Source organism: Nothobranchius furzeri, chromosome 4 (assembly GCF_043380555.1).
Source record: "Nothobranchius furzeri strain GRZ-AD chromosome 4, NfurGRZ-RIMD1, whole genome shotgun sequence".
Taxonomy (NCBI): Eukaryota; Metazoa; Chordata; class Actinopteri; order Cyprinodontiformes; family Nothobranchiidae; genus Nothobranchius; species Nothobranchius furzeri.
In genome coordinates, this window is record NC_091744.1 from 86,612,400 (window position 1) to 86,624,886 (window position 12,487).

Below are 12,487 nucleotides of genomic sequence, written 5' to 3' on the forward strand. Positions count from 1 at the left end.
TACAGAAAGAAATAAAAAAAACTCTAAATTTGAATAGTTTACACACAATTTTTAGCTAAAATTCTTTCTAATTTTCTACATGTAATCATAGATCTTAGTTTAGTTTACATTTTCATAATTACTTAATACACTTTCTTTAGTAAGTTTTCTCCTCGTCGTCTTCCTCCGCTTATCCGGGTCCGGGTCGCCGGGGCAGCATCCCAACTAGGGAGCTCCAGACCGTCCTCTCCCCGGCCACCTCCACCAGCTCCTCCGGCAGGACCCCAAGGCGTTCCCGGACCAGATTGGAGATGTAACCTCTCCAACGTGTCCTGGGTCGACCCGGGGGCCTCCTGCCGGCAGGACATGCCCGAAACACCTCCCCAGGGAGGCGTCCAGGAGGCATCCTGACCAGATGCCCAAACCACCTCAACTGGCTCCTTTCGATCCGGAGGAGCAGCGGTTCTACTCCGAGTCCCTCCCGAATGTCCGAGCTCCTCACCCTATCTCTAAGGCTGAGCCCGGCCACCCTACGGAGGAAACTCATTTCGGCCGCTTGTATCCGTGATCTCGTTCTTTCGGTCATTACCCAAAGCTCATGACCATAGGTGAGGATTGGGACGTAGATCGACCGGTAAATCGAGAGCCTGGCTTTCTGGCTCAGCTCCCTCTTCACCACGACAGATCGGCTCAGCGTCCGCATCACTGCAGACGCCGAACCAATCCGCCTGTCGATCTCCCGATCCCTCCTACCCTCACTCGTGAACAAGACCCCGAGATACTTAAACTCCTCCACTTGAGGTAGGACCTCTCCCCCGACCCGGAGGTGGGAAGCCACCCTTTTCCGGTCGAGAACCATGGTCTCAGATTTGGAGGTGCTGATCCTCATCCCAGCCGCCTCTAGTAAGTTTTCTAAATAAAATAAATAATTTTGATTATTTTATTTCCCTGTTAAGGTCATTCCATAATCTCACTCCATACCCAAAAATACCTGTCTTTACTTCTAAATCTGGGTATTTTAATAACATCAGTTCCTTTCAACAGGTAGCCTGCCTCTCTCTCTCTCTCTCTCTCTCTCTCTCTCTCTCTCTCTCTCTCTCTCTCTCTCTCTCTCTCTCTCTCTCTCTCTCTCTCTCTCTCTCTCTCTCTCTCTCTCTCTCTCTCTCTCTCTCTCTCTCTCTCTCTCTCTCTCTCTCTCTCTCTCTCTCTCTCTCTCTCTCTCTCTCTCTCTCTCTCTCTCTCTCTCTCTCTCTCTCTCTCTCTCTCTCTCTCTCTCTCTCTCTCTCTCTCTCTCTCTCTCTCTCTCTCTCTCTCTCTCTCTCTCTCTCTCTCTCTCTCTCTCTCTCTCTCTCTCTCTCTCTCGAAACATTAACATCCTTGTATTTGCTTTAAAATAACTGAGATAATCAAGCAACTCCACTGTTTTCTGCACTCGATGAACCAATCATTTTTTCCTCGTTTAATCACTTGGTGTCTCATACGTTTTAGTTTCTTTCTGTTTTTAATCCCTTTAACTGACATCAAAACTGCTCGTTAATTTTATATTTTAATCCCTGTTTCTGTTTGAAACAGGCATTAAGCAGACTAAGTTATTATATTCAAATAAAATGAGGATTTTTTAAAATAAAAAGTGAAATATTATTAAATTCCATCAATAAAACCTGAATGTTAATATTAATTTACAGAAAATTCTAACTGATATTGCACCAGCACGAGGAAAAAATGCTATTAGAAATGTTTTAACTTTGCATAGAAGTTAAAGGAACATCAGTTTCTGTTTCCTCTGTGAATATTAACCGTCCTGCTTGTTAGCGGTCCCACAGATAGTGTGAGTTGTTTATGTCTTTGCAATCATTTTGCTCTCTTGTCTGTTCCTGATCTTCATATTTTGCAATGAATAAAACAACTCCACTCACGTTCTGCTCACTTCAGGTGGAAAGGTGACTACGGAGGAAAGCTTCAAAAGTTCTTCCCTGCAAACTACGTGGAGGAAGTCTCCAACAACGCCCAGCAGGAGACTAGAGCCCAGGTGGAGATCAGACCTCAGGTCCCATTTACACGCGAGGTTAAATTAAGACACACTTTGAATGGTGTGTGTGTGTGTGTGTGTGTGCGTGTGCGTGTGTGTGTGTGTGCGTGCGCACTAAAGCAGGACATGGAAGACAACCCACTTGGTGAACTGTGTAAGGGTACCGTGGACATCTCCAAGTGCCACATCCAGAAAAGTGAGTCACTTTAAGGAGAAGTCGAGATCTTCCAGCTGTAATATTTCAACGAGCGGGACCGGTGACGGTTTTTCTTCTGACTTTGTTTTTGAGTGATGTCTGGAAAAAATGGGAAGCCCATCGTGTTGACCTTGAATAACACGGAGCTGGATGGCATGGAGTTCGACCTGGCGCCCAGCTCTCTGGAGGAGATGTACGAGTGGTACCAGTTTGCCTGGGACATAACTCAGAGAGAGAAGAGCAAACAGTACAACAGGAAACAAGAGGTACACCTTTCCTCACCCAAAAACAAGCATTTCCTGGAGGGCGGCGTCTTCCGCCCTATATATGTGAATTCTTATAGTCTGGTCACGGTCCATTCAAGGCGGGATCTACGGTTGTCTTTCAAACCGTCTCCACATGCTATTGGATAACAAACAACCTGACTCACTGCTATGGATGTCCGTCAACGAGGCAGTCCACCACATTCCATCATAAAAGATGCAAATACATCCTTTTTCTAAATAAAGCACCTCCATCTGCTCTAGACTCAAACGAGCTGTCGCCATCTTTGTTTTGCAGTAGCATCCTGCCCACCATCAGAGCGCTGTGGTCGGACTCATCTGCTTCAGGTTGTTTACGAACGGTCAGACCGTGGCAGTAATGTGGCGCAGTATAAAGAGGGTGTGGGGCGGTCTCTGCACGGCCGCAGACTCGTGTTTGTCTTGGACATAACTTGCTTCTTATTGCGATCGAAGCCGCGCTCTTTTAAGTTTCATAAACAAGCCGCTCCTAAAGATGTCTGTGCTCCACGGTCCCTGTGCCGCCTCTGGTGATCTGAGCGTCAACTCCAACGGAGTTACAGTTTATCAGCTGGTTCTGTTAACAAAAGCGAAACTTACGGTCCGTTTCTCTTTAATTTTTAACGTAGTTTCCGGTCAGGACTCGGCACGAACTCCCCACGTGATCAGGACAACTCCCTGTGTTGCTCCAAGGTGTGACATGCATTCACAAGTCCAGCGTTGCCGTAATATTACCACAACGCTGGACGGGCGGTTGCGTGGCGGTGCAAATGCTGCAAAATTCCCACAATGGCACAACCCGTTGATAAGACACGGCAGAATTACACTGATACACGTGGTGCGTCTTCTATGTTTATGTGTTTAGCAGACGCTTTTGTCCAAAGCGACTTACAAGTGATAATCGGCATGTTGCCCTTGAGGCTAACAACAACAATAACAACAACAACTTGACATCAATCATGGAGAGGAGGGAACAAGGAGTGGACAGTAGAGAGGGGGGGCGGGTGCAGGGAGGGTGCTAGTTTAGAAGATGCTCTCTGAAGAGCAGGGTCTTCAGGAGTTTCTTGAAAATTGAAAAGGAAGCTCCTGTTCTGGTAGTGCTTGGAAGGTCATTCCACATTTGTGGAACGATGCATGAGAAGAGTCTGGATTGTCCTGAGCGTGGTGTAGGCACTGCTAGCCGACCATCCTGTGATGACCGGAGCGGCCGGGCCGAGACGTAAGCCTTTGCAAGAGGATTCAGGTAGATGGGAGCCGTACCATCTCGGACTTTGTATGCTAGTGTTAGCTATTTGAATTTGATGCGTGCTGCTAGCGGTAGCCAGTGGAGCTCAATGAACAGAGGGGTGACGTGTGCTCTTTTTGGCTGATTGAAGACCAGACGCGCCGCTGCGTTCTGGACCATTTGAAGAGGTCTCACAGTACAGCCTGGAAGACCAGTTAGAAGGGCGTTGCAGTAATGGAGGCGGGAGATGACGGTAGATTGCACCAGGAGCTGGGTGGCATGTTGTGTTAGGCCCTTCTAAAAAGGGCTTTAGTTCTGCTCACTTGCTTCCTGCCCGCCTGACGGTGATTGGACAACTCCAGATGTCAGTCAACAGGGCAGTCCACCATTCATCATGGTAGAAGCAGGGAAAAAGACAAAAATCCTTTTTTTCAAATAAACGCGCTGTGGTTGGCCAGCCACAACACTGGCCGGCGGCAGCGGAGGCTCCAGTGGAGCGTTGCTAGACCAAAGTGCAAAGCAAAAGTATTTAGCTTCAGCAAATTATGCTAGTTTTCATCAGTGCATCAAAAACTCAGGAGCTGTAACACGAAATGCTTAGCATGTGGCGTGTGCAGTTGGCTTGGTGTGTGTCCAGAAGCTTTAGGTTTAAGATAGTGCTCATTTTAATTCAAAACCTCATTAAAAAGAAGCACAAAGTCTTTAGCTTTTCACAGTCTGGTGCCTACATCTTACTGACAGCATGTGCTGAACCTTACTGGGGAAGAACTACCACTGAGGAATTAGCAGCTGGTCAAACTAAAACATTATCTCACCTGAATGCTTTTTATTTTTATGTTATTCACGTTTTTTTTAATGTTATTTCAAGTGCATAAAAAGCAAAACAAAAAAAACTTCTACAGTGACGTCGTTGTGGCAGAAACACATAAAAAGTAAATAACAGATAAATGACATCAATAAAAGGAGGTTTTTATGGAGATGCTGAGTTTAGGAAGTTGTCATCAGATTGAGATCTTGCAGCGTAAGTCTGAGCTCGCCACGGCAGTAGGAGCATGTCGCACCATCGAACCACGACTGACTGCTTCACTGGTGATCCGCCAGCATCAGCATTCAGACAGGAAGTGGTTGTTTTTGTCCAAACTCAGATGAAGCAGCAGGAGCAAGTGGAGAAGAAGGAAGAGGTTGCCATGGAGATGTCGGACCTAGTGGTCTACTGTCAGCCACGCAGCAAGGAGAAGGACCGCTTCGGTACACACACACACACACACACACACACACACACACACACACACACACACACACTGCTAGTCTGAACCAACTCTTTAATAATCTGAACGTTTCTGGCTCACCTACAAAGATCTGTGGCCCAAGTCAAGTAAAAATGTTTTATGGACACATTATTATGACCTCAAATCAAAAGCCACGTTTGTCGGTTTGTGGATCTTTTGAGGAGGTTGGCAGTAGTTCAGGTAAGAGTTGTCTCAAGGCACTTCACAAAGAAAACATTCCAATTGAATCTACTTATCAGTGCATTGAGTTCAGTTCATTAAGCCAGTAAGTTCAAAGTTCCCCATGTAAGAAACCCCAGCCGACTGGTTCGAGTCACTGACTTGTTGTGTCGGAGACTTTTGCAACCCCTAAATTACAGATTAGTTTCCAAGTCTAGTGTCAGGACCTGACTGGGTCATCAAGTGAGGCGTGAATTTAGTTTTAAAATGATTTCTGGGGCATAATACTTACAATTTATAATCAATAATTAAAATTAAAGGATAATAAAAATGTAAAAATGTGAAGTCATGGTACTTTCACAATAAGAGCATGGATATAATCATGAAGTTAAAACTGAATCTCACCTCCACAAACATGAATGATTCATTTTGTTAAATTTGCAATCAGAAAATGTAGAAAAATCAGCAGCGGGAGAGACGGAAGGCAGGCCCTTTGGTGCTTTAGTTTGTTTAAAGGGAGAACAGGATGGAATAAAAAGCTTTTAAATAAAAACGACCTTTCCTTGATGCTGAAGGCAAATTTAATGTTGGTAATGACAAGAAACCATATATCTATACTGCTCACAGAGGGGCCTCCTCATTCAGCATAGAGCTGCTCATGTTGAACAAACAGGATGTAACCGAACGAAAGACCGAAGAGCTTCCTGTGTTGCGCCAAACCGCAGCTGCCTCAAACCGTATTTATAACAGATGCAGAGCAAAGAAAAAAGCTGCTTAATGTCACTTCTTTATAAACAAAATTCAGTCATCCGTTGATTTTTTACCTGACCGCCTTCCTTTTCTCTCCAGAGAGTTACAGCCACAAAGAAGTCCGCTCGTTTGTGGAGAACAAGATTCCAGGGAAAAGCCGCACCAAGGACTTCCTGCAGTACAACCGCAAGTCTCTGAGCCGTATCTACCCTAAAGGTCAGCGTGTGGAGTCTTCCAACTATGACCCCTACCCCATGTGGGCTGTCGGCTGTCACATGGTGGCCCTCAACTTCCAGACTGCAGGTATTTATCTGGGTTTAAAAGTTTATTTTTTAGGAAATTTATGCAGATTTACCCACAAATACTCACACATTGCGTGATGTTTTTCCAATATAAAATGAAAATTTAAAAAACATCAGATCTTCCCATTTAAAACAAAACAAATCATCTGTAATAATCTATAAATCTGACAATCAAATGTCTGTTAAAAGCTACATTTTTGATATTTAAATATATTCTGCTCGACTGTCTAAAAAGCTTCATCTTCACATGAAGATGGTTGTTTCCTGAACTTTTAGGGTTGAAAACAAGACAGTAAGAGGAAGTGAAAGTGAAAATCCAGCGTGAGATAAGGCGTGACATTACTCATCCTGCACTGTGCAGTTACAGTGAAAGTTTCAGTTTAGTTTAGTTTTAAAGAGACAATGTGTAGTTTTTACCATTAATTTCTGGAAATATTCATCAAAATGCGGAAAATGAAGTAAATGATGCCCAGTTGTTGAAAATGTTGGTGGCTTTGTAACATATAACCATAAAAATCAGGTCCAAAATACGTAGCAGTGGGTCTAAGGCCCAATCCCAACACTTGCACCCTTCATTTGCGCGTTCCGGCCAAGGGTGCGAGTGCGTAGGGTGTCCCAATTCTCAAATGCGGAAGTTGACCACGCCCCCAGACACGCCCAGCGATGCGGACCTCGGGCAAGGGTATTACCCATAATTCATTGCTGCAGGAGAAAAGGCTCGAGTTCCTTTTCTGAAAATATGTATTTTCTAATGAAATTAGTTAATTTTAGGACGATTAGTTGATGCTCTAAAACTTTTAGACAAAGCAGCAATTAATGTAATTTTATTTCAAATAACTGTTTGACTGTTTGTTTAAAAGTTGTTAATAAAGGTTTTTGAAAAAACTATCACAGCAACCAGCATCCCGGCATAGTAGATGCCATGTTTCCTTCTACGGGAGCCCATGAGGACAAAATGATTTCCTGATTTGTAACAAACGGTTACAAAACTTTCATCTTTCTTTAATGTTGTTTACACATTTACCTCTTCACTTGTTGACAGTGATGAAAGAGAGTCTGATGTGCTTGTTATATTGCTAAGGTTTGCACTCCCCAGGCCTTTTTGACCCTAATGGGCATCCGTTGGTAAGGTCTTACTCCAACACAAAAATACAGCGTACTTGCAACAGTTTAGGTATCTACCGCCCCCTATCGGTAGGAAAAATACACACCGTCACTTGAAGTGAACAGTTTGATATTATTTGCATTTATTGGAAACATGCATTTTGTATCTCACTATTTATTACTAATTCTAAACGATGCCATCCATTTAATTCAGTTTATAAAGTGCCAAATCACGACGAGTCATCTCAAGGCACTTCACAAAGTAAGCATTCCAATACAGTTCTGTTCATTAAAGGTGCAGTATGTAAGAATATAATGAGAATTTTATAGTGAGAAAAACCCAAGAGAGTCTAATTTTTCAGTCCGAAACTAAACCCACGCTTTGTCACACCTGACAAACTGTCACCCATACAAATATATTACATAATTCACTAATCCCATGGTGAGAATCTGAGAGCATGATTTTTAATTAAATATAACTCATGTGAGATAAAACCAGGTCCAGAAGCAGATGGTGCTGCTACATGTAACATGCCTTCTTCTGATAAAAGTTTCATTCCTTCTCTTTTAAATTAAATTTAAAAACTGCGTTAAATGAAACCGTGTTTGCACCCAGATAAATACACCCAGCTGAACAGCGCCCTCTTCAGTCTGAATGGATCCACCGGCTACGTCTTACAGCCAGAATTCATGCGCCAAGACAGCTACAATCCTTATCAGGAGAAGAAGAAGGTCAAATACAGAATTCAGATTAAGGTGCTACACACACACACACACACACACACACACACACACACACACACACACACACACACACACACACACACACACACACACACACACACACACACAGATATATATATTTAATGTAAGAGAACTTTATGAATGTTTTTCCATCAGGTGATCGCTGCCAGGCACCTTCCTAAACCCGGCCGCAGCATCACCAGTCCGTTTGTGGAGGTGGAGCTGTGTGGACACACGGAGGAGAAGTTCAAAACCAGCGTTGACCGTAAGTGGTTGGAGGAGAAGAGGGGGAAGTGAGTGAAGAGAGTTTTGAAATTTTGATTTTTTTTGCACTACATCGGGTCTAAACTTGATGAGAAATTTTTCCCAAATAAAAATCAAAACTCTGCATCTTTTAATCATCAGTAAAGATCTCCACGTTTTGTAAAAACTTAATTTCTGCAAGGACAACAACCAGATGGTTCCCACAAACAAACCTCCACGCTGATTCTTGTCCTTAAAGCAGGAGAACACGTGAAAAGCCGTAAACGGGGTCCTTTAGGAATCCCCAGCAGTCGCAGGAATCTGTCGAGCTGCAGAACCTCTTGTAACTTGAGGACTTTAGGAAGCGTTTCTTCAGGTTTCCTTGACTGATTTTTTTTTTACATCTCTGATGGCTACAGATGATAATGGTCTGAAACCAGTGTGGAAAGTCCCAGCAGAGCCAGTGGAGTTCACCGTCTACGAGCCAGAACTCACCTTTCTTCGTTTTGTTGTCAACGAGGAGGACATGTTCTCAGACCCCAACTTCCTGGCTCAGGCCACGTTTCCTGTCAAAGGCCTGCGCTCGGGTAGGAACACGTGCAACTCAAGCTTTTCTTAGCCTGTTTTTGAAATGTCCAGCGTGTTCTTCTACAAGTGCATGGCTGATTAAAGTGGTTTTATTGCTGCTATCCTCGTTTTACAGGATATCGCTCCGTACCTCTGAAGAACGGCTACAGTGAAAACTTAGAGCTGGCCTCTCTGCTGATCCACATCAACATCCAGCCAGCCGAGGTGAGCAAACGCGCTCTTGTCACGTCTGTCAGCGAGTTCCTGTAAAGATCTTCTCACACGCTGATGCTGTTTAGAAAGCAGAGGAAGAGCTCTACTCCTCCTCCAATCAGCTGAGGAGAAAGGTGGAGCAGAGCAACACCTTTGTGTACGATACACACTCCAACCTCCAACGCTCCACGCTGCCTCGCACCAGCGAGAAGCAAAGGTAACATTCAGACCTCTGAACAACAGAACGCATCATGCATCATCAAACCGAACATTTTATTTCATTAAAACTGGAAAAATAGTTCAACAGTTTATTGTCACTTTATCTTTTTCATATGATGTCAGTTTCAGCATTTATTGTATTTATTAGTCAGTTTAAATAAAATTGAACATATTTTACTTCGTTTCTCCCATATTTTTACATTCATTTATACCTGTAGGCTATTTAAAGTTAGGTGTGGTTCACTGAAAAAACGTTTTTTAATGATTAATCGGGGCGATTCTAGCTGCCGAGCACCCAGAGAGCCGCCCCGCCGGGCAAGATTAACTTCAACATTTTGAATCAGAAGAAGAAGAAACAATCTTTTAAATACGTCTCAAGATGAAAATCATCAAGAACAAAACTTAAAAACAAAAGAGATTTTTAAATGATTTAACTCATAAAAATGTGAGAAATTAAACTGATTAAAAAATATGAGGAAAGGGAAAATGAATAAGAACGAGGTCATCAGTGGATCCTGGGAAAGGCAGAGTTGGTAGAAAGAGCAGAACAAGGAGAGGTGATGAAGGTCACTCCAACACCTGAACAGGTGAGTCTTCAGCTGATTTTTAAAGGAGACCACTGAGTCCACTGATCTCAGGCTCAGGGGGAGAGAGGTCCAGAGTCTGGGGGCCACAGCAGCAAATGATCTGTCACCTTTGACCTTTAGCCTGGTGCTGCACAACCAGTAGGCTTTGATCGCTTTTTGTACATTTTAACACAATTTTTTGCAAATATAATGTTGGTGATCTCAGCACAGGTTACCCAGGTTGGTAACCACTGGTCCACATGCTGCAGTGTTATAACAGCACCAGATTAAAGATGATAAGTGAGTGTAAACATCGGTTGGAGTTGCCCTTTCCTCATTGGAAAGCAGAAATGTGAACCAACTTCAGCTTTGTCTGAATTTCTACAACAGAACGGCTCTAAAAAGACCAGAAATATTTTAGATCAGTTTAATTAACTTAAGTTTCCACTAATATCAACATCCCACTGAAAAATATACATACTCTTGTTGAATATTTGTGTATGTTTTCTTTTCTTCTTCTTAAGTTCAAAACCTAATAGAAACAAAATCATGTTGTTTTAAATGACTACAAATCTCTTACAGCAGGGGAGAGAAAATCCCACTGAAAAACGTCAGGTCCATTCTTAAAGAGCAAGTCACCCCCAAATCAACTTTTTTTTGCTGATAAACTATGTAAATGAGTGTCTGATCGAGCTGTAGACATGTGTACTCAATAATTTGGAACTTTAGTGCATTTTAGTTAAAATTTAAATATTCTGCCTAAAACTGTCAGTGTTGCACCGTCGTCGGGTAAAAACTCAGCACTGCATTTGAATTCAAATCTGCCGTTGCTATTGGCTAAGAGGTACATTATGATGTTAGATGGTACATTATGATGTCACAATGTCATGAGTGTGTGTATTTGTTAGCGGCTCCGCCCTCTCGGTCTGCTAGGCAACAGCATTTGTTTCATTTTTCAAACAGGAAGTGGGAGTTGAGTAAGAATCTGGTAGGGGGTGACTTGCTCTTTAATGTTTTGTATTTTTCTGAGAAGTTTCATAAAATAAAATAATAATAATAATAATTCTCATCTAAAGCGCTGAAAAGAGCACGTTTTCAGACACTGGAGGGCAGCAAACACCCATCTTCCCTTCTTTTCTAAATGCAGTTAGAAACAAGTGTTGTTCCGTTCTTTGCCAGCAGAGGGTGCAAATTCCCCATTCTTTCCATGCAACAATTCACAGTGTCTGGAAGTATTTAGAGGAAGTGTTTAAAAAAAGGAACAAACAGTAATAAATAAACAAACTTGTGGGCTTCTTTGCAAGGCATTCATCCGTACCAGAGACCATTGCAAGGGTATTGATTAAATGAGTTCCCCACACCTTTATTATTGAATAATTTTGTTGCACCACAAAGATTTACATATAATTGTATTTTATACAGCCTATGTGTTGGTTGAATGAAATAAATGTGTTTAATGAATAATTCTGTTGTGCTTTTGTTTCCCTCCAGTGGAAAAGAGAAGAAGATAAACAACAGTAAGTTTTACTCCTGAGGTCAGAGCGGTTCAACCAGCCAGCCAGAACCGCACGTGACCCTCTTACATGTAAAATGACAACAATCAAATGTTACCTAGAAATGTTATTTATTTAGGGTTTTTAAACGACGTGTATTTTTATTACATGCCTTTGGGAGATGTTACTGCTGTTCCGGCCAGCTTCACAAGTCTGCTTCCCTCTGTAATCAAACTGCTTCATGTTTTACTGACGGTATTTATTTTGAATGAAACTCGTGTGTTTAACTGAAAACAAGCATTTCACTGCAATAACGCCAACAACGCATCTTTTCATGAGCTCACACTTCAACGTTTGAATATTAAAAGGCCTGGATGACAACTCCGTAAGTTTCTTGTTTTTCACCGCAGTGACCTTATTATGACTTTAATATTTGTTTTAAGTAAAATTAAAATGGCTGAATACAATGAGAATATTTCTGATGTTAAATGAAAGCATATGATGTTTAAAGCACTTTGTCACTTCATCTGGGATTAAGTCAATAAAGTGCATTTGTTTGTATTTTATTCCTTTTATTCTATTCTATTATTACTTATTATATAACGAGTGAGTGTGTGCACACACACACACACACACACACACACACAGCTGAGTATGATTTTAAGAATTTTTTGTTTTACGGTAAAACTCTTAGACAAGAAAGATTTCCACTATTCTCCCTGCTAGGAAGATCTGAAGGTAAACGGCATTAGTGACTGATATTAGCCACGCTTTACCTCCGTATCTGCAAACACGACTAAAGGATGGACAGTTTGTGCTTCTAAGGTCGGTTAGTGATAAAACCAATAATCAAAACTGCATAAATGAGTGCAGAATCCGGTCCGATACGAACATTTCCCTGTTTTATCTGCTCACATTTAATCTTATTCATGTGTTTGTGATGCAGTCACACCAACATCTTTGTTTTGTTTCCATAAATCTTCTCTGTTAGAATCTCAGAACATTTAACCAAACTGATAAAAACACAAGATCTGACGTCATTTAATCTCATGTGACATTTTAAAAATCTCTAGCTACAGCTCACTCATTTTATTTGTCTGATAAGGGTCATTCATCATTAAAACCTCA

At 42.1% G+C, this 12,487-nt stretch overlaps 1 protein-coding gene across 2 annotated transcripts in view; it reads left to right on the plus strand.

Annotated features, from left to right (window-relative positions):
* Positions 1–11,925, plus strand: part of plcg2 (phospholipase C, gamma 2) — a 34,351-nt gene extending 22,426 nt beyond the window's left edge. Inside the window, exons 23-33 of one of the 2 annotated variants that reach the window (XM_070550582.1) lie at positions 1,912–2,008; positions 2,129–2,204; positions 2,298–2,470; positions 4,856–4,958; positions 6,008–6,211; positions 7,931–8,070; positions 8,215–8,323; positions 8,721–8,888; positions 9,005–9,093; positions 9,168–9,298; positions 11,358–11,925. In XM_070550582.1, coding sequence (XP_070406683.1) covers positions 1,912–2,008; positions 2,129–2,204; positions 2,298–2,470; positions 4,856–4,958; positions 6,008–6,211; positions 7,931–8,070; positions 8,215–8,323; positions 8,721–8,888; positions 9,005–9,093; positions 9,168–9,298; positions 11,358–11,400 — 1,333 coding nt within the window. In that variant the 3' untranslated portion in view covers positions 11,401–11,925. The remainder of the gene's footprint in view (positions 1–1,911; positions 2,009–2,128; positions 2,205–2,297; positions 2,471–4,855; positions 4,959–6,007; positions 6,212–7,930; positions 8,071–8,214; positions 8,324–8,720; positions 8,889–9,004; positions 9,094–9,167; positions 9,299–11,357) is intronic. The other variant, XM_070550583.1, reaches the window with a different exon arrangement.
* Positions 11,926–12,487: the final 562 nt, after the last annotated feature.